At 40.2% G+C, this 22643-nt stretch overlaps 1 protein-coding gene across 8 annotated transcripts in view; it reads left to right on the top strand.

The window, feature by feature from the left end:
- The window catches only part of INPP4B (inositol polyphosphate-4-phosphatase type II B), a 366270-nt gene that overhangs the window by 134876 nt on the left and 208751 nt on the right, over window positions 1-22643 (top strand). For 4 of the 8 annotated variants that reach the window (XM_072119662.1, XM_072119643.1, XM_072119653.1 and 1 more), the window contains one exon: window positions 12150-12215. The exons of the other annotated variants lie outside the window; for them this stretch is intronic. In XM_072119662.1, coding sequence (XP_071975763.1) covers window positions 12150-12215 — 66 coding nt within the window. The remainder of the gene's footprint in view (window positions 1-12149; window positions 12216-22643) is intronic. 8 annotated transcript variants of the gene reach the window in all.

Below are 22643 nucleotides of genomic sequence, written 5' to 3'. Positions count from 1 at the left end.
TCTCTGACACGTGCTTGTGCAGGGCTGGGACGGCACATCGGGAAAAGTAGTGGTGGCTGGGGACCGAATACCGAGGGGCGGCCGCCGCCATGAGGTTTCGAAAGGCCTCGGTCTCTACCAGCCTATAGGGCAGCATCTCCAGGCTAAGCAACTTGGAGATGTGGACGATGTGGGCTTGGGCGTGTGGGTGGGTTGCGCTATACCTCCTTTTGCGCTCCAGCGTCTGGGGTATGGAGAGCTGAACGCTGGTGGATGCTGTGGAGGCGAAGATGGGGTTTTCGCACGGGAGGTGTTTGGGCCGGGGTCCTGGGGGCTGACTAGCAGATGACACAGGGGAAGGAGCAGTGGTGTGCCCGGCCGGAGGTGAACGGGCTTGGTGCCATTGATTGCTTGGTTGCACACCACAGTCCGTCGGTCATCCGGTGTTTCTTTAAAGAACCTCCAGACTTCTGAAAATCTAGCCCTCGCCACGGGAGCTTGACTAAGGGCAACATTTGGCGCTGATGCACCAGCTCTGGCCCTGCCTCTCCGTCTGGCCCCACCACTGCCTCTTCCAACCTGTTCTGCTATAAAACTCGCCTCCGTCTCAGAAGCACTGTGTTCACCCGGCCTATCAACCCAGCTTGGGTCTGTCACCTCATCATCCTCCGATCCCTCAGTCTGCTCCCCCCTCGGACTTCCTGCCCTGACAACAACTTCAACACTGTCTGACAACCGTGTCTCCTCATCGTCCGACACCTGTTTACACACTTCTTCCACTACGTGAATAATGTCATCATCACCCACAGACTGCGACTGGTGGAAAACCTGGGCATCGGAAAATAGCTCAGCAGCAGCAGGACAAGTGGTTTGTGACTGTGGGAAGGGTCCAGAAAACAGTTCCTCAGAGTATGCCGGTTCAAATGCCAAATTTTGGTGGGAGGGGGCAGACTGGGGGGAAGGAGGCTGAGGTGGAGGAGCTGGAGGAGTGCCGATTTCGGTGACATGGGTGGACTGCGTGGAAGACTGACTGGTGGACAAATGGCTAGAAGCATTGTCCGCAATCCACGACATCACCTGTTCGCACTGTTCTGGCCTCAACAGTGCTCTACCACGAGTCCCAGTAACTTGAGACATGATGAACCTAGGGAGTGTACCTCTGCGGCGTTCCCCTGCTCCCCCATCAGCAGGTGGTGTCTCACCCCGCCCAGGACAACGGCCTCTGACCCCTGCAGTAGTTGGACGCCCACGTCCACGCCCTCGTCCTCTACCCCTAGCCCTCGGGTTAAACATTTTCCAAATTAAAGTGTAAACTTGAAAAAAAAAAAATTTGCGTTTATTTTTTTTTTAGTTTTTTATTTTTTTTAACAAAACGATGCTATCCTATTGCTAAGGCTAGTTTCTAACCTACACTGACAGCACACAACTGGATTTTGTGCTTTGCAAGATGAGTTTGAGCTATAAAATGAAATAAAGGTAAAAAAAAAAAAAAAAATCAGCAGACTCTGCCTAATTCTACTCAAACCCCTAATAAATTTTCCCACTTCGGTGTTTGAGGTGGATATGCGTGTCACTAAGAGCTAAACACAACGGTCGCAGGTCTCCCAGCAAATTCCTCACAGTATGGTACTAGCTGCACTACTAGTGTTAGCAAGCCCAGCCACAAGCAAACAAAAAAAAGGAAAATATAACGCTATTGTAGGCCTAAGTAAGCCGTTGGGGTTCTCCTATGGCTATTTTGTAGCCTACAATGAGAGCACACTGCTTTGCAAGATGAGTTTGAGCTATAAAATGAAATACAGGTAAAAAAAAATAAATCAGCAGACTCTGCCTAATTCTACTCAAACCCCTAATAAATTGTCCCACTTCAGTGTTTGAGGTGGATATGCGTGTCACTAAGAGCTAAACACAACGGTCGCAGGTCTCCCAGCAAATTCCTCACAGTATGGTACTAGCTGCACTACTAGTGCCAGCAAGCCCAGTCACAAGCAAACAAAAAAAAGGAAAATATAACGCTATTGTAGGCCTAAGTAAGCCGTTGGGGTTCTCCTATGGCTATTTTGTAGCCTACAATGAGAGCACACTGCTTTGCAAGAGGAGTTTGAGCTATAAAATGAAATACAGCTAAAAAAAAAAAAAAAATCAGCAGACTCTGCCTAATTCTACTCAAACCCCTAATAAATTGTCCCACTTTGGTGTTTGAGGTGGATATGTGTGTCACTAAGAGCTAAACACAACGGTCGCAGGTCTCCCAGCAAATTCCTCACAATATGGTACTAGCTGCACTACTAGTGCCAGCAAGCCCAGCCACAAGCAAATAAAAAAAAAAAAAAGTATAACGTTATTGTAGCCCTAAGAAGGGCTGTTGGGTTCTTGTAGAATCACTCCTGCCTAACACTATTCCAATAGAACACCCTAACGCTTTCCCTGACCAGCAGCAGCTCTCTCCCTAGCGGCATCCAGACACAGAATGATCCGAGCAGCGCAGGCAGGGGCTAGTCTATTCCAGGGTCACCTGATCTGGCCAGCCAACCACTGCTATCGACGTGTAAGGGTACCACGTCATGCTGGGTGGAGTGCAGAGTCTCTTGGCTTGTGATTGGCTCTGTTTCTGGCCGCCAAAAAGCAAAACGGCGGGAGATGCCATTTTCTCGAGCGGGCAAAGTATTCGTCCGAGCAACGAGCAGTTTCGAGCACGCTAATGCTCGAACGAGCATCAAGCTCGGACGAGTATGTTCGCTCATCTCTAGTCATAATACTTTTCACACACCCTATTTTCACATGTCAAGCATCCATTGAGTTAATATTCTATATATCATTAAAGGGCATTGGGCAACCATTGAATGAAGTTCTTCATGCTTGAATAAGTTTCCCTCACAATGACATGGATAGTTTAATTGACTTCATATGAAAGTACATAGGCCGAGTACAAAGTACATAAGGAAATAGGAATCATACTTCTGCTTTAACTTGATTCCTAAAGACTCATATTTTAGATTTCTAGACTCTCACAAGAAGAAGTTGGGTATAAACAGTGGTATCATTCTTAAAGGGGTATTCCAGGAATCAGCATAATTCATATATATGCAGCATAATTCTTTTAAAATATAAGCTAATTAGTTGTTATTTATAATGTTGCTCCCCTTTGCAGAAAATGCTGATGACATAGACTGTAATTAAGAATTAAAATGCTACTGGCCCTTTAATCAGTCCGTTAATTTTTTCAGCGCGGTCCGTTGGCTGCTGGTCACATGTCCTGGGCAGGTCATGTGATCACCACTACGTTTTGCTGTAGTTGGTTGATTGCAGTGCATCCAGTATGGCCAGTGTTGTGGTGATGTGCAGTGATGGCAGTTGCACATCATTACTATGGTAACAGAGCAAGAAAGTCTGTTATATCATCACTGGGAGCAGAGCATAATAGGTAGGAGGAGTTACTGAGAAATAAAGGATCTTTGGACTTGTAGTTTCCAGTGGTAGCCATCTTGGTGATAACTTTAGAGAGGCCATAAAATTTTGTGAATCTTAAAATCAAACTATTTATCTCCATTTTGTGATTAATGAAATAAAGTTTTGTTACATTCATTTATTTATAGCATTATGGGTTTTTGTATTAGATGTTCATATTGCCGGAATACCCCTTTAAGTGTTGTGTGACGGTATGGCATATTATGAGCTGGATGTATTTCATAGGGACCTGATCAGTATCTTTACTTTTAGAGGTCCATGTTTTTTGTGTTCAGAGAAAAGGGCCCCCTAAGCTGTTTCTACTCTTGCATCTTTGAGTCCATCAAATATTGTACCTATAATACTTAGGTTCCTTCCTTTATCGTGGCTAGTATTTTTCAGTTATAAGGTTGCAAAATTTAGGCGTCTCCATGTATTAAGTTTCAATAATGTAAGATTAGTGCAGGCATAGGACTCCACCATTCATGAGAAAGTAGAGACATGGCATTAAGTAGGTTTACCAAACATGACACTGCTTGGGTCTGTAGCTTAGCCCTTTTTTAAATCGATGAGATTTAGGTGCAGTGAAATCAGATGAAGACCCATAAACAAAGGAGGAGTTGTGTCTGGTATAGTCGCTATAGGGCCTATGATGAAATAGTGGGACTTGTGCCAATCAGACATGTATTCTGCTTCCTAGCAATATAGCACCAACACAAAACCTTCAAAGACTTGTTTTGGTTTTCGGTTCTGCAGCAAATAAAATGTTTCTTCATTTGCTTGCTATACGTACACTTCATGGCACTTTCGTGTGTCTGCTAATTAATGTGCAATATGAGTTCTGTGTAAGATAATGGATTACATATATACAAGATGCCAGGGAAGAAGGGAACTCTCAAGCCTTAGAAATATCTGAAGGGATCTGAGGGACTTAGTGAGAATGGTATATGCATGTAATTGTGTTTTGTTGCCAGGAAAAAAATGAAGATTGGAGGAGAAGGATATATATTGTGTTAATACATTGGGTTAAATTTAACTGACTGGTATTGTACCAAGATTTAACCTATTCGGAGCCCATTCAACCTATTGAGGAAGATACAGCAACCTAACCACAATTCTGGTGTAATTTAAACCTTAAATGCAAAGCATCACATTTATTACAGGTTTTGGAACATTACTGGACAGTTTTCTGACCCGTCAGAAAAAGGGGCATAACCCAGCTTGGGTCCCAGAAAATTGAGTTGGTGCCCCAGAAAAATTCAGCCATGTGCCACAAAATTCTGGAGTGAACTAGATCAACTAATACCTGGTCTAAAATCCAACTGCACAACTCTTGCAATGCACCAGATTAATCCTCCAGTATGACTTATCTGACACACAAAACAACTATGGAGTCGGGCTCTGCGCTGGTCTATTCAACAACCGTATTAATAAATCCCCCCCCATCGTGTAAGGTTATTCCATTTCTTCATAAATTATATCACACATTTGCTTGTATATCTGCTTTAGTTCTACATCACCTATAATCTAGTGCACAAATTCATAATTTTATGGTGGATATCAATCAGTATCAAGTTGTGATGATGTGATACTAGTATTAGCATGTAACTTATAAAGTGCCCTACACAATGTTTTTAGTGCTAGTAGGTTTTCTTTAAATCCTGAAACAGGCTAATTCAAGTAATCTTTTAATTCAAGTAGTTAAAAATGAGATATATATTATGTTTATTCTCATTATATTACAGTTGTTATGGTTAATTGAAGGTCCAGGTTTGTGTGAGTATGTTCTTTTCTCCCTCTGAGTCTCCGTTCTCATTCCTCCTGATAAGAGTTGATCCATGCTGATAACAGTTGATCTGTGCTGCAAAGTCAATTTGAGAAAGATTTATTTCTGTGCAGCATAAGTTTCAATGCTAAAAGATATTATTTCAGTGAATTTCACACAACTGTAATATGACTGCATCTTGGTGTCTGCAATGAGGCAGCAGCACAGGGCCCTATTTCAAATCTACTAAATTGAGACAAACTTATGATGGGAGTACTTGGTCCTTGCAGCCATAGTATGGACTCGGAAAAGGGAATCTCTCTTTATGATCACACATGTATACCTAATAACAGCTTCCCATAGACGTTTTAATACTAATTCTCAATCTGCTTTATAATGTACATTGTTGATTCCATTCACCTTTATGAGTTCATGGTGGCATCTGCTGCAATCATCATCATTATGTCCTCCCTGCTCTGCTAGCTCCCCCACCCCTTCCCTCAAGCAGGCACTGACTTGTGATCAAAGCAATAATGGCCAAAGACTCATGGATGTCCATGGTCTACTATCGGTTTTAAACTTTATTTACTTTGTTATTTACTTTTATTAAACGTTATTATCTGTTCTGCAGAGCCTCACCCCTGCATGTCCCCCGCTTGTGATCACAGACGCAGAGGCTCCTGGGGCATTGCGTCTCGGTGAACCCGGCAGAGAACCTGGAGCTTCTGTGCATGCACAGAGCATATAGCCATCATCGCGGCAGGAGCCACTGTGCCTGCGCGTTCTATGCCGCCATGTTCACAAACGGCATAGATGTGTAATCCCAGGCCACAGTCTAAAAATAAAATTAAACAGTATTTTGCCGAACCTTAGTAAAAAAGAAGTATCACACCTATGCTGCGTATACTATAGAAGTTATGTCCATTGGCAGTTTAAGATGTCTCTTTACTGAAAAGTGAATCTCATGGTGACAACTTTGATTAGATAGTATATAAGATTCAGTTTTCACCATCCGTGTGTGAAAGCAGTCAAGTCACAATTCATACTTCTGCTCTCAACTCTATTTAGAAAAAGAAACATCCAAGATTATGGCGTTTAAATCCAATTTAAGCACCGGGATGTACTGTCCTGAGAGAAAAGGTGTTTTTTCATTGTCTTCCACGATGCTCACATTTTCTATGCATAACATCCTATTGTTACAGTCGTGTCACTTTTATGGTAAAAGTCAGCTAATTTAATTTTTTTACAGAACGGTGTCAAAATTTATAGCAAAGCAATTAATTTACCTTGGGGATGAGGGACCCCATCTATTGTCACAATGCATTAGCATGCCTTCCTTCTAGGCTTTGTCATGCAGTAAACCATATTAACAAAGCTGACATTCAGAATGAGCTGTGGACTTCATTAATGGAAGAGCATACTGTAATAATAAGCTGCTCTTCTAGGAGACCTGCTGCTTGTTGGTCTTTTAATTTGACATCTTATTCTGTGTATTTGCTTTTCATTATATAGGTGTAGGGCTGTGTTAAAATCACTTCTGCAACTGAGCAGAACAATGGAAATTTAAAAAAATGCAAGTATTAATAGGACTTTAGAGCCTACATATAATAACGGTTCCAAAAACTTTGAACAAATACATAGAATACTATTATTTTATGCAATTACATTATTTCTGGCCCTTAAATGACTTATTGTCTGAATGTTTTAGAAGTTTTTCACTGCATGGATTCTCTGCTTTTCAGTTGACTTAGAGCAGGTGGATGGAGACTAGCTGCTATGATGACTCTCATACACTGGGCACAATAAATACAGACTCTCTGGGTGCTTTACTATAGTCCCATACTGCAATGATCAGCTCTAAGGTGTCTATAATGACTTTTTATTGATAATCTTTGTTCCCATACAGCAAAAAATAGTTTTTTAATCCAATTGTCACTTGAAAATATTGTCTGAAGCTAAAATTATACCTTGTATGTAATCCGGGAACTGCCTTTATAGGAGTATCTGCTCAATAACTTTCTTTCTGACTTAGGAGTATCAGAAGGGCAGTATGACATTATAGAATGTACTGGCCTGAATTGATTTATATAGGACTTGGGTGCAGTTTGTGTCTGTCTTTCCTTTTGTATATTTTAGAAATCGGCCTCATGTATACAGGACACATAGTAAAATACTGTTATAAGTGTTGCCATGCAACTGGTTCTGCAGTAAAAACATAACTGTTGTGTTCAGAAAGACATATTGTTTGAAATACCACAAAAAAGTCTACTATTAAGTAAAATAGTCCTAGCAGTTTTTTTTAAGTAGCCATAGGCCGACTAGTCAAACATTTGGCAGTGCCTAAGTGGTCTAAGAACATCAGTTAACGCTCAAGCATTAAAAAGGCAAACACATTAAACTGCATTAACCTAATTTACAGAAATAGTAGACTAGTGAATGGAGGAGCTGTACATGCTTAACCATTTTCTCAATTCATGGGTGGGTACACGTTGCCCCCTTGTTGTGATAGGTGGGTTTAGAAGACAGTGGACTTCCTAGATTAGCCAGTCATCTTTCATCCTGTGGGTTAAGGATCATTTAACATAATAAGAATAATTCTTTAAACTCTTTTAGCAATTTAGCTTATGATCCCCCTAACAGCAGTCTGTGGTCTATTATTTCCTTAGTGCGGAAAATCTCAGCTAATCCATAGCCAGCACTTGGAGAAGGTTGAACAGTTAATGATCTGCAGGAGAGGAGGAGGAGACCATGTGATGTAGCTCTCTGTGTTTAGCTAGAGGTAGAGGCTTGTGTCTGTGTAGCTCTGTGGATGCTGAAGTATCTTGCAAATAATACAGAAGGTAGAAGAGTTCCCCTGTTTCCCATAAGTCTACTTAATTTTTGTCTGTTATTCTACTTATTAATTTATGTCCCTCTCCCTGAAACGCAGACTGCATCAAGAACTCCTTTAAACCTCTGCAAACCCTCCCGACCCATACCGACATGGTGCTTTATTTTGCACAGCATGGACCCTGCTGACCCTTAACATCTCAGAGTACAGACTACAATATACACTTCATGTAACTTTTTCAGTGATTTATACTCCCAATTTAATGTGGACCTTCACATGATGAAAGCTGCTAGGTACCATACCGTGTAGGTATACAAACTGTGCAGAGCTCATTATTGGAATAATCTGATCAATTACTCATTGCTCGTGAAGGAACTCAAGTCATGATGGTACGTAAAGGTAGTAGACACTAGGGCAGTTTTAGGAAAGGCATAGGATGTAGGAAGATAAGTAGCTTCAGAACGGAAAATTGCCATAACTCTGGAAAGCGAAATAAGTGCATCAATCTGTTTGTTTTGAAAGGTAAAATAAGAAACACTTTGTTAATAATCATTTTGAAACCAGTTTATTCTTTAAAGGAAACCTACCACTTGGGATAGGGCTTATAAGCTGGACATGTCGTGCACCAGCTCAGGGTGAGCTGGTGCTGGCGCTTATCTCCGTTATGTTTTTAAACAGTTTTAAAGTGTTTTAACAGTTTATTAATGTTTATATCCTTACTGGCTTCCCCGCACCGGGGTTCGCGCTTGGCGCACCATGCGTGCTACCACTTCCTATTCAGATGCACGCACGGTCGCGTGCATGGTGCGCCGAGCGAGGACCCCGGTGCTGGAAAGCCAGTAAGAATATAAACATTAATAAACTGTTAAAACACTTTAAAACTGTTTAAAAACATAACTGAGATAAGCGCCAGCACCAGCTCATCCTGAGCTGGTGCACGGCATGTCCAGCTTATAAGCCCTATCCCAAGTGGTAGGTTTCCTTTAAGTATATATTACATATAATTAGTATGAGGTGAAAAACGTTATTTTCTAGGGACTGCTCATGATTTTAAAAATATGGACCAAAGCCTGATATATTGAAAAATACAAAAAGTCATCATGTATATAACATAAGTGTATTTTCCTTCAGTTTTTGGTCATTTTGCTCCTACGTCAAGTGTTTAGGAGCATTATAATAAACAGTGACAGATGTATTTTATCATGAAGGAAAACATCTTTATATCTAATTAAGCCTGTGCTACTTGTTAAATCCCTCCTACTCACATGCTATTTTAATCCTCTGTATCTATGATAACTCAGGTCCCATCCTTTAAGATTGCTTCCAGGAAAAATGTGTAATCATCATGGGACTTTGTAATGAGATTGAGCCAGACCTCAGCAATATACGTACAAAGCCACATCCTCCAGTATGCATAGAAACAAAGCGGCCTGCATCTATGTTGTATACATAAGCCAGATCACTCCCATTAGCAGACAGATGGAAAAGACATTGCTTAAATAACATTTCCTTAGTGAGGAATCAGTCCTTGTGAATTGCTTCTTTTTGCCGTGGAGGATTCTGATTAGAGGTTGATAAACCATGATAATTGCAATTTCACCAATCTACTAGTTTGAGCCATCCTATGTAAATAGGTACTTCAACCATATATATCCACCTGTTAAATATTTTATGAACGTAACAAGGGATGTCGCACATTTCAGGGCCCATGACTACCCATTCATTCAATCTCTTATTACTCACATTCTAATAAGTGGTGGGTTTCCCATAGGTTGAAACCTGACCAAACCTATAGAGCAGTAATCACCGATGCAGAAGATAGGTGTAAATTACCACTCTAAGACCATAGAGGCTAAAACATAGGTATCACTTTTTACTAACATCACATTTTCATTTTGTAAAATAAACCCATATAACTATATACAAATTTTTCATTATTTTGAAGTATTTAGTTGAGATGAATAGAATAATAGAGTAAAAGATACTGGAAAGATGTTTTTGGAAGTGAGAGTTACAGTTTTCTTGTTACGGGTGCAGCATATGAGAAGTGTTCAGGCCTTGAGTGGATGGTTATGTACTAGAGAATCATATACTTGACAGAAAACTGAGTCTCAGTTATGGGAGAGAAGAATGGAAGATTGTTCTATAAACAATCTACAACCTAGTAATAATAAAACATTTAATCGTATTGTACAGTTTCCTCTTAACTAATTTTAAGTGTCAAAAAAACTCTACACGATACAGAGAAAATTATAGTGTTGACACCCAATGCCATTTATTTTTTTTTCCCTTTGTAGTTTAGCTTAAAAGGTCAAGCAGAATAGGTCATATCTATCTTCACTAGGACTTCAAAGATGATAGATTGACACTAATATACAGACTATGATCTCTGCAAAGCAAAAGCCTACAAGAAGTCTGTACATCTGTAATGTGTTGTATAATTCTTGACACGGCCTTTGCTTTAAAGCATCTAATGTAGGATAGTGATATCTAAAAATAAATTCCTGTCGCACTCCTGGTGATGAAGAAATACAATTGAGAATGTGTATTCTGTTGGAAAACGTTAGGCCCTCACTGCAGGGGCTGAAGAAGCAACTTGTAATATGTTTGCTATAATTGTGGTGTGCAACACAGTGGTATTCTCTACTCATTTCTAAATTGAAGTTGTGATTCCTGAGGTCTGTTCCGCTGTGAATATGACATTTGACTGCTTCCTGGCAGGAAATTAAATGAAAAATATGGATCACATTTAGGAGGTGTCTGCACAATGTAGTATTTATTGCTGTCATAAGCAGGATTCACACACAACATTTTTCAGCGTTTCTAGCAGTGATCTTGTAAGCCCCTCGGTGTGGTAAGGTTGTACATAAAGTAAATGTTTAGACTTCTGAAAACGTCATACTTTATGTTAAGAGTGCTGCCTCAGGAGGTAGCCAAGAGGCAATGTTTTCCTTATCACAACCTGGAAAACGCATTTGCTTCTCAGAATCCCCTGGGTAGCATCAATGGGTGTAAGTCTCTCCGCGTCTTCTTACTTCCCTGCCCTACACCAAATTTGGTCAATTCCTCCACTGGTATAAGAAGTGCCACAATTAAGAGGCTTTAAAATGCTTAAAGGGGATTTTTTTTTATAAATGTGGGAGGCTTTATAAATAAAAAATAACTTAAACTTGCCTCTAACCCCTTTCCCTTTGTTCCATGGCACTGCCTGTCGCTGCTAGCTTCTGTTTGTATACAGAGGCCAGCGGTGGCACGCGTGTGTTGATGTGCGTTACAACCAGCCTGTAATTACAATCAGAAGTTGTAGAAATAATAACCTAGCACCAAATCGTTGCTATTAAAAGGCACCAAGCATACAGTTTACCATGTACATTATGTTTAAGGAGAACATGCCACCAGGAACCCCCACATGTATATACATGTTTCATTTATGGGTTTTGACCCACCATTCTTGTGAAAAAGATCTTTGTTGATGTCCTCTGTTCCAATCATGGAGGTGGGGAACTGGAGTATACCATCAAGCTACCCCACTTCCTCACTGAAGCTGACACTGCTTACCTGGCTGAAGAGAATTCCTGAGGGTGGGGTGTGGAGCCAGTGTCACACAACCGCCACCTGTACGTCCTGTTGCGTAGGGGTGTAGGGGTAGTATGAAGCAGGCTCACTGAGTGTTTGCTTCACAATGGAGCAAACACCCATCGCTAACGCCCTCGGTGCTACCATAAGAATAAAGTAGACATGTCATTTGGGGCACACAGTGAAAGCTATCATCATTTTCACTGCATTAAGAATTTTAATCTTGCTTCCCACTACACGGCGTGGATTATTAAATACCGTCACTATGAATTGCAATTTGTTACGCAGAAAACAAGCCCATACACAGCTCTTCATTTTGAAGGTGGGGAATGAAAAATTAAAATGGAAAAAACGGAAAGGGCCTCGTCCTTAAGTGGTTAATGATGTAGCAGAGAAGTGTCACACACACTCTCTTTCACCTGCTCCCTCACCCTTCAGCCGGTTTAGCAGTGTTCACATTAGTGAGGAGGAAGGGGTACTTTGACTGTATGCTCCAGCTCCCTGCTACCAAGACTGGAATATAAGACATCAATACAAGTCTTTTTTTTTTAGAAGAATGTGACTGTAATCCCATGGATAGAAGCATCAGTGGAACATATCATACAAGATATCTCTAAGGTACTGTGTGTGGCTTGTGGGGGTGTCATTGGTAACAGGTTCTAATATTTTATAAACAAATTATTGCACCATGGAGACATGGAGACATGTCATACAAATTTGGTCCCTATGAAATTGGTGGGTCTGGTCATCAATACCTAATGTGCCACCTATTGGATATGATCCATTTCTGCAATTTACAATTTCTCTACAACACACGTAATTGGGGTTATTTCTACACTATTTAAATAGATTTCTGAGCGTTAGTAGATGTGGAGGATCGTGTTGGAGGCTGGTCATTGGCCCCCACCAATTAGATACTGATGAACTATCCTAAGGATAGATTGAGCATATAAAGTACTGAGTAAACTTCTCTATAGATGAGTTGATAACTTTGTTGAGAATTTAGTTTTTCTGTTTTGAGGAACAGATGATTCCATGATGTGATTGGTCCACGTTAAATCCTTTGGGATCCGTTGAGTTTTCTTTACGGTGTCATCGATTTTTGCTGTATTAAAAATCTTTCTCTATTGTTAGTGGAAAAAATATACATTGGGATCTCTTGTATATTTATTTTCTAGATATTCAAGGATTTATATCTTTAACTGTGATATTTTTACACATTAATACAAAAGATAATGAGTCTGTCAATAGAAAATCAATTATTTAACCTATATTATCTCTCTCCCAGCACAACATCATTATCTACCATTAAATGACAGCCAGCTGACCTCCAGCAGATGTTTCCCTATATAATTATGTGCAGCTGACGTTAATAAAATTATCAGTTTGTCTGTAATTAATCTTTGGTATGACTATTAAGAATGAGGACTGCTTGATGTTGAAATATTCCCAGTTCACCATGAATCCCTTAGTAGCATGATGTTTGTTAAGAGTGAAGGTATTATATAAAGATGGAAAAGATATGTATCCATGATCCTTTGTTAAAATATTTCACCAAAGTACAAAATTGCTTCAATTGCTATAAATGTGCCCGCAGTTTACTATTCTAAAACTACATGTTCTTAATTGTCTGTTACAGAGCTTGTCACACAAAGACATCCCACCTTCATCCTATTAAGGCATATGGATTTATTACAGTGGGATCTACCACCCAGGACTTACTCTTTGAGCCAGGGCTGAGAACAAATAGCAGATGTTGCTGTGATGGCCTTGGGCTATCCATGGTTGGCCATGTACTTAAACATGTAACGGCTGCAGCAGGAGCCATGTAAAACCAACAGTAATTTCTCATAGAAAAAATCAGCGATTTTCTGTAGATGTCAAAAGCCGGGCCCACATGGATCTAAGGATTCTGAATCTTTCTCTTTTAGACATTGATCGTTAAGCCATGACAAATTTTATTAAAGTAACCCTCCATGACCTCCCTAACTTTAATTTGCTTCAGTGTAAGTTTAACATTTGTTGTTAATCCTTTTTCCTCATTTAATTTAGTAGTCTGTACTAAATAATAAGTTCCTTCGAGAAATCTGAAATACTGATTTCTTGGTGAGATTGTTCTGGACTTGGGCTTTATATGCAGTAATATGAAGGGAGCAGTAGTCTGAACCAATGATGAGAAAGGAGTTGCTCTCAAAAAGACGCCAGGTCAAGGTTACATATATGCAAATGTTGTTATTGTCTGTGTGATATCTTTATCTGTGTGACTTTTTTTTTAAACTGATGGCATACTGTTGCTTTAAATTCAATGGTCACCCATGTGACATCATATGGGTAAGTTTATAGGTATCACAATCTTGTGACCAATCAAGAGGTTGGGACAAGCTAGTGACTTCATTTACCAGACCACAAAAATTGACCATAGATACCTTGTTAGCGGCTCAAGAACAGCACATGTCTATGTTACTTGGCCTCATGCAGACAAACATATGCTATTCCCTGGCCTGAACCCTGACAAAGCATACCGCTGGCTGCAAAAGAGGCCATATGAAGGCAGTGTGTTAGGTGCCGTTCATACACCTAGCATACTGCCGCCAAATACCAAACGTTTGTATGCAAGGAGTATTAGACTGTATATACTGTGGCTAAGCTGTTGCCACAGATCGTAACTCGGTTCCTTATTAGCTTAGCTTCATTAGGACAAAGTGGAAAGATGTAGGTAATCATTTCTTGTAGGTACTTACTCACATGTAATTTTTGAGTTCCTGAATAGAACGTTACTTCACAAGTATTGCTTGAGAGTTACCAAGGGTATGTTAATACACTACTATAGATAGAACATGAACATCTATTACTCATTCATAAGATGCAGTTGCTGTCCTCTGTGTAATGATATACTGATGATAAAGAGTGAGATCAGTGCCATTCCTGTTCTAGATTTAGTCCATCGTTCTTAATAAGATTCTGGCGTAAAAATGAAACGCCCCATCACTTGATTTTCTATGCACCCATTTCATGTTCCGGTCATTCCTACACAACTATAAACAGTAGGATTCCTGTTCATACCATAGATTTTTGTAATTCCACCCCCATAGAGCATAAAGAAGGCAGCAATGGAATCAAAGGTTGGAAATACCTGCAGAAGGAATAGGAACAAATACAGTTATTGGAGGTATGAATATAGACAAATGCAGTTTACCTCTGTTCATAATTCAATTATTGGGTTGAGTTTGGATATGTTAAAGTGTAACTAAGCTTTTAAAACCTGAATTGTGCAAATTTAAACTTTTAATATTGATATACCATATATACTCAAGTATAAGCCTAGTTTTTCAGCACAAAAAAAATGTGCTGAAAAACCAAACTCTGCTTATACTCGAGTAAAAAAAATATATCAAAACTCGCCTTTCTGGCTACCCCCACTGCTGGCTATATACTGAGGCAGGGGGCTGGCTATATACTGGGGGATATGGGCTGGCAGGCTACATACTGGGGGGCAGGTGCTGGCTATATACTACGGGGCAGGATCCGGCAGGCTATATACTGGGGGGGGGGCTGTGACCAATGCATTTCCCACATATACTCGAGTCAAAAGGTTTTCCCAGGTTTTTGTGGTAAAATTAGGGGCCTCGGCTTATACTTGGGTCGGCTTATACTCGAGTATATATGGGTAATTGTAGTTATTAGGAAAAATATTATCCCGGTCTGTAAGGCGTTAAGTCCTTAGAAGCTCTAGCCTTTTTCCTCATCTGTCCACTCTCTTACGGCAGACATGTGCTTTCAGTTACACAGATATATTTTTTTGTTTAATCAGTTATAATACATAGATTAATAATATAACTAGCACTATTTATTTATGGCATAAATGCCTTTAAAAGTTGAATTACACTTAAGCCGACTATCACTTAACTAAAATAGTTACAGGGGTTTATAATATTGGAACTGTTGGAAGTCATTTTTGGTCACTGATAAACTTCTTTCAACAAAATTCTGCATTACATACAAGGCATATTAAAAATTTTAACAGGCTTGACAAAATATCTGGTCATCTTTGAAAGCCACAACTTCATAGAATGTTTTTGTACCCAAGAGTACACGTTAACAATCTAGAAATTTGCATAACTCCATTTAAAAAATAAAAATATCAGGAGAGACCGAAAAAAGAAAAAGCCAGGCAATGGGTCCGCAATGCTACAGTAAATAAATCTATGGGGATGCACCCAACAATCTAATAGTGTATAACCAATATTGTGCATCCTCCATCCCGATCACAGTTTGTATTGTCACAAAATATAGGGTAAAGCAATTATACATACATCCAACAAATATATCCAAATATATGTGAAGGGGTACAATGCAGATAGACATTACCTGTCGTTCAGTTCTCGACGCACGTTTCAACCTCCTAGATCTCATAGATGTATTTATTGTAGCATTGCGGACCCATTGCTTGGCTTTTTCTTGTTTCTGTCTCTCCTGATATTTTTATTTTTGAAATGGAATTATGTACTCAATAAATATTTTTTGTTTATTTGCAATATGGCCATTTGTGTGCTTATCCCTCTTTTATCCCATTTTTTGTTTTTTGCTATGGATCGGTATTTGAGAGGGTAATACTGGACTTTCTGGTACTTATTCATTTATTGACTCCTATTACTACAATTACATAGTACGATTTTTTTCTGTTTCTGTTTGGATATTTAGAAATGTGCATAAGTGTGTTCAAATAAGTAGAACAGTGTTCCTTTTCCCTCTAGAAAGTAGCTTTTGTAAATAAAACATTGAATACAAGATTCTGCTTTTGTCAAGGCTACATAGAATGCTTCTAACTAGTAAAGATAACATGGCTTCCTTCCTGTATTACAGAGATGTTGTGACTTTTCCAAAAATTTTAAAAATGGCAGCAATTGTTCCAAATAAAAGAGAGCCAATATTCTCCCCTTCCCATTTCTTACTGATCCAGTGCAAGGGCCAAAATACAGTGGTCCCCTGTCTTTTCCTAATGTTTTACCTCTGAGATGAGTAAGGCTGGGTCCACCATTACCGATTCTTTCACATAAGACATTAGTACACCATGCGCAACAGATGATGGACAAGTGAAAAGAACCCAATTGACCCCATTATAGTTCAGGTGGATGAAAATCAGAGACATGACTGATCTGCATCGACATTGTCACTTTCATTATAAATGTAATCCACGGAAAAGGACATTATTCCAATATACCGTATTATCAAATTACTTTTGATTGAATGTTTGTCAAGTAATTTAGAAAAGAACATGAAAGAAGCAGATTACATTTTACTAGTTTACAAAGAAAACACATTTTTCTGTCAAGATTTCCTGACCTTTGACTACAAAGTTAATTGTTCTTTTCAGAGATATTTGACCTCCGCATTAACCTTTATCTATAAATCTGTTGTGTGTGAATTAGGTGTTCTCTTGTAAATGACCATTCTAGTGCTTTGCTCATTAAGAAGGGTTAATAGTTTCTCTTTAAAGCTGAAACCTTATTAGAAACTGGAACTTTTCTGTTACCAGTGTACAGGGAAGTGCTCAAACCGCAATTCTTTAATAAACTTTCATTACTAAATGTTCTTTGTTCAGACAAGTGATATAGTGTAAGCACAGTCACTGCCTTCTGCCTATGGCCATCTCTCAGACTACAGAATGTACTGACCATGTGCGGGAGGAGAGGGAAGGCAGTAGTAGGAGTTGTGAAACATGTCATGAAAAATGCAGTACAATATATTATAACCTCATTGCCTGGGGAGTAATACTTCCACATGGTATGTACATCAAGTAGTCACTGACTAGCGGCTAAACTGTTTCTCTGTACGAGATCAGAATAGAAGATAACAGTTCAATAAATTTTATCGTGCAGAGCAGACCCTTAACACAAGCATGTACTGGTGCCCCTCCAAAGCATAGTTCTAGTTGGAGTGGAAGAACAGGAAATCTGTTGGGAAATATGTCGGTTGATGCAGGTCCACATCCCACAACTCCTGGGCTCCATAAACGGGTGTGGGAGAACCTACAACCCATCACTGTATGAAATTCATCTACTGCCCACACACTGTGCCTATCTGCAGCAGTTAAAGGTTCTTCTCACTGGGGCTCCTTGGGCCCACTGTCTTTCACTTTGGAAATTAACCCTAGTAGCCTTCAACTTGATGAACCTCTCAGGATTATTATTACATTTGATCCTGGGCCGATGATTCTCTGGTGGGCTGGTCCATCCATGTTTTCATCCTGTGTCTTTACCCATCATCTATTTTAGGATTTCTATTTTTTACCATGATTTTCAGCTGCAGATTAAGACATACATGCCACTAAATAGCTGTGATGGAAATTTAGCTCTAGAGTCGTACCGTGTGGATGTACTTAAATTGAGCATTTTTATTTCAATAATTCATTGAATTTATCCAATCATGTAGATTAAGCAGAAGACCTTCCCAAGGTAGAGACGTGAATACAAAGTACACAGCTACATGTGGCTTTATCGATTTTAATGCTGGATGCGTTAGGTTTTAATGAGGATCAGTCAGTTCTCTTGACACCTCTGGTTTAGTAAATAGTTGTATTCCCTTTGAAATAACAATTCCGGAGCATCTTTCCTTACAACTCTTTGTTGTGCTGTCTCTCTATTTTTCTCCTGGAAATGTGTAAATAAATTGCCAGTGGGAGAAGTTGCTACATCTTGACACTACTCAATAATGGCTAATAGTGTAAAGAAAATCAGGAAGCAGAATAGGAACACCCAGCTTTTCATACTATTATGGGATGGATGGTACAAGAGTTCTAAGGAAAATAACTTAAGAATTGTTTACAAAAAACATTTAGGCCACTTCATCCTCTGGACCATCCAGGACTATTTTTATACCATGGTGCTAGACGTTTGTAGCTTGTTACAGGGTTTCAAGGCTGCTACGAAAAAACTGCCAGATGTATTACAATGACTGACTTATTGTTAGAATTTATAGGTTAACTTTACACCTATTTGTTGAATTCATTTGTGCCAGAATGATTGACATTTTTGCCACATGTCACAACTTGGATTATGATCCTTTTCTATGAAGCCATGCAAGACCTGTTAGCATTATGTTCTATAATACTGATAAATTTGGCTACAAAAATGTCTAAGTAAGTACTTGCAGCATCTTATTTGTGGAAAGTAAATATTTTTTTTTCAATATATTCCTATGGCGGCTTCAATGTAAGTTCTATAGGAATGAAGAGAGTAAATGACTCACTGTCCACACATTCTTAAAAGTCAGGCATTGATTTATAGACAGCTGCATTCTTAAAGGGCACCATGATTTACCTATCTTAAATATCTGCTATGTTTAATAGGACTATACCTTTTGTTTTTGTGTACCGTTGCCCCTGCAGTGTTAAAATTTCATTTTATACAAGTAAAATGTATACAAATGAGCTGAAGTGCTTTGGGTACATTAACATATTGCATCAGGACCTACTACAGATGAATGAGATCTTATTGGACCCAGGAGTGTGGTAGCTGAAGGAAGGACAATAAAGATGATTGGCTGAGTGGCAAAGTTGGGGGAGGGCTTTGTTATGCCTGTGGCACTTCAGCCTCATTTGCATATTTCTACAGTCAAGCTGAACAAAGGATTGGGTGGCATGTATGGGTATATCCCTACATAACACAGCTCTTAGTTTAGGTAGGTGGATTATGGTGATGGATTAAATGCATTTTTTTCCTTTTTTCATCCAAGAAAACTTATTTGCACATTCCTCTCTTAAAGGTATCCCTACACCTGCAAAGGTGGTCTCCAAAAAGGACTGCCCCACTAACTGTAACCACACAGAACCAGAAGGTGAGGGATATCTCACAAATTCAGCCACTGGCAAGAGGATTGCCCTACATGCAGTTTATATATTATGTACCTTTTAAACGCATGTGTAACATCCCCCACTGGGAATTAACGTTGTGGGTGCTTGAGCAGCGCTCCACAGCATGAAGCAGTACTTTTACTAAGGGCCCGATTCGCGGTTTCCCGACGTGTTACCCGAATATTTCCGATTTGCGCCGATTTCCCCTGAATTGCCCCGGGATTTTGTCGCACGCGATCGGATTGTGGCGCATTGGCACTGGCATGCAAGCGACAGAAATGGGCGGCGTGGCCGAACAAAAACCCGACGGATTCGGAAAAACCGACGCATTTAAAAAAAAAAAAAATGTGTCGCGGAGCTTGCACTTACACCGAGCCGGGCTGAGTGAAGGTATTCCAGTGCGTTCCGGGGAACTTCAGCGCAGCAGCGCCACCTGGTGGACGTCGGAGGAACTACCTTAATGAATCCCGGCCTGACCCGAATCAACCGCAGAGAACGCGCCGCTGGATCGCGAATGGACCAGGTAAGTAAATCTGCCCCAATCACGCTTGGGCCTTAACACGTATGGCAGCAGGGTTATGCAGCACATAAACAATTCAAAGAGCCAGTATAAGGCCTAGAGGCAGCCGGGGCCCAGAATACTGGAGTGGGTGGCTAGAGCGGCCTTGGGCACGCTATGGTCACGCTGCTTGGTATGAGGACCGGAGGGCTGACCTACAGTCTATAATAAAGAAAAGTGCATAAAGCAAGATTTATAATTATTTGTGTTCAGGTGTATAAAATATTCTGCCTGAAAAAAGAACACTTAAAACCTAATATTTATTGATAACTATTAAAATTGGGGCCACTGTTCAGCCAAAAAAAAATTTTTACATCGAATCAGGCATTCAGTAGGTGCAGGAGTCGGAAATCCCTCACTTAAATATTTCCGATCGTGCGTTTGCTATCTGCACACTACTGACAGATTTGTGTGAGTGGCATCCATGCAGCCTATTTATTCAGTTTCTGATCGCTGCACAGTGCCACATATCACCACCAATGGATCGGGTGCTGTACACATTGGTAAACACACTATCATATATCCTATGTATATCCTCCACCTGACGCGTTTCTACACTCCCTTCATTGGTAGTGTGTCATCAGAGGCTTAAGAATTGATCTATAGGATTGAGAAACAAGCACATATTATCATTTCTCTGCACTTGTTAGTGTCATGCCGGCAGACCTACAGTCTAACAGGTCTTCAGCCGGTGGTGTGTGCAAGAAATATGGAGGGAGAGCTTGATGCAATGGATTTTCCCTGGGACAACCCATGAGGTGTCTGAAGGATGAATCCCTGGGTGATGGATGGGGAAGCCGGTGGTGGTAAACAGCCTGGATCCAGGGATCAGACAGAGGCAACATTGTGCAAATCAACTTACAGTTCTTTATTGAACAGCAGGCATTGACCAAATGATAATAGCAGCTTTAGCAGCATATTCGAGAACCTGGAAGAGTCATGGAGAGCTGTGTACACACAGCCTGGTAGTAGCTTCAGGCTGGGCTGATAGAGACGGAGCTGAGTCCGGGTGGTGGATCTCTGCTCTGGGCTTAAGTCTCCGGACTTGCCCTGGGTGCTAGGCAATGGCCTTAGGCAACTGTAATTCCTGGTAGTGGACATTGGCTATAGCAGTCACTCTGACTAGACTTGACTCCAAGATGGAGTCTCTCCCTCTCCTGCTCAGACAGACCATGTGCTCCCACCGGGGGTTTATATACTCCAAAAATGTCATATAGTGTGTAGCACACTTCACATATGAAGAGCTGCAGAGAGTCTGGGACTGATCCAGAAAAGTCCAAATTAAAATATTAAAATATGTTTATATACTCCCTTGGTTAGGTGGTAGCACTTCTCCAGTCAGCTTCCAGCTTGCTTTACAAGAACATCATTGGATAATAACATTATGTTTTGTTAACTCTTGCCTTACCAGGCTGTGGCTACAGCTGCAATTACTAAGTTTACCTAGCAGTAGCTTCTGGATGAGTTGCGCAGGCTCACCAGTTAGATCCTGACAAGGAGAGGGCACTATTTGCAACAATCCCCTTGCCTATGTATCTGCAGGGGTTTTGCAGATGTAAACCAATGGTATGGGAGTGCCCCTTTAAGCATTCATGTAAAGATGTCATTTATTCTATTGTGCATTTAGTATGTTTTTTTGCCATAGAAGCCCTGTAATAATCGGAGATACTAGCTTATTGCTAGCACTTGCAATTATTTAACCCAATCCAGCACCTTCATGCCAGTGGGGCGCGAACGGCAGGGAGCGGAGCGGAGGGCGCGGACGGCCGGGAGTGGGCCGGCACAGGGCGTTACTGTCCCTACGCCTGCGCACTCGCTGCAGCCAGCGACTTTTCAGGGCCTGGCGTAGAATTAAACGCTGTGCAGCTGGCGTATGATAAATATCCCCCAATAGGTTCTGGAAGCAACAGAAATCCTTCATGTAATGAATGCAGCACTGCATTGTTGTTTCCATTTATAATAGAAACTGTGATGCGAATGTGATGTGAATAGGACCTTACTAACACTACAAAACTTTCTCTGTGAAATACCGGATTCTAAAAGAAAAGCAACTGCAAAAATCTAAAAAATAATATTTGCGGCAGATATTGGTAAAAGTATTCAATGTCTCTTATGAAAAAGAATCCAAAAAAGAAAATAATTAGCTGGACCATAAAGGCAAGACATCTTTATTTTTCATAGACATAATTATATGTTTTGCCGCATGAATGAAATGATAGATGCAATTTCTCTGTGAGAACAGATGCTACAAGATACATTTAAGTTCATTGCATTCAACTTTCCATTTATTTCACATTTTTCATGTCTCGTCAGACAGAAAGGGATTGAATTATGTATATTGAAATATGTGTAACAATATTAGATAAAAGCAAGAAAAATCCGCTAAAAAGGAGGTAAAAATAGATGGAGGTTGAAAGATAAACCCTCAGCTGTGAGAAGTGCTGTGACTTCTTTGTCATGTATGTAATGTACCATGTTTTGTTAATGGAATAATGATGTATTCAGAGATTGTAATGTGATCTTATTTCAGACGTTTTTTCCTTCTGTACGTGGTTTCTACATAATTGGTGACAATTTGCAAAGGCTCCAGTTAGTGAATTATATATATTCAGGGGCAAGGTATAGTCAAAAAGCA

Source organism: Engystomops pustulosus, chromosome 1, assembly GCF_040894005.1.
Source record: "Engystomops pustulosus chromosome 1, aEngPut4.maternal, whole genome shotgun sequence".
Taxonomy (NCBI): domain Eukaryota; kingdom Metazoa; phylum Chordata; class Amphibia; order Anura; family Leptodactylidae; genus Engystomops; species Engystomops pustulosus.
The sequence above is the reverse complement of the archived record's forward strand: the minus strand, read 5'-3'. Positions and strand labels throughout refer to the sequence as shown.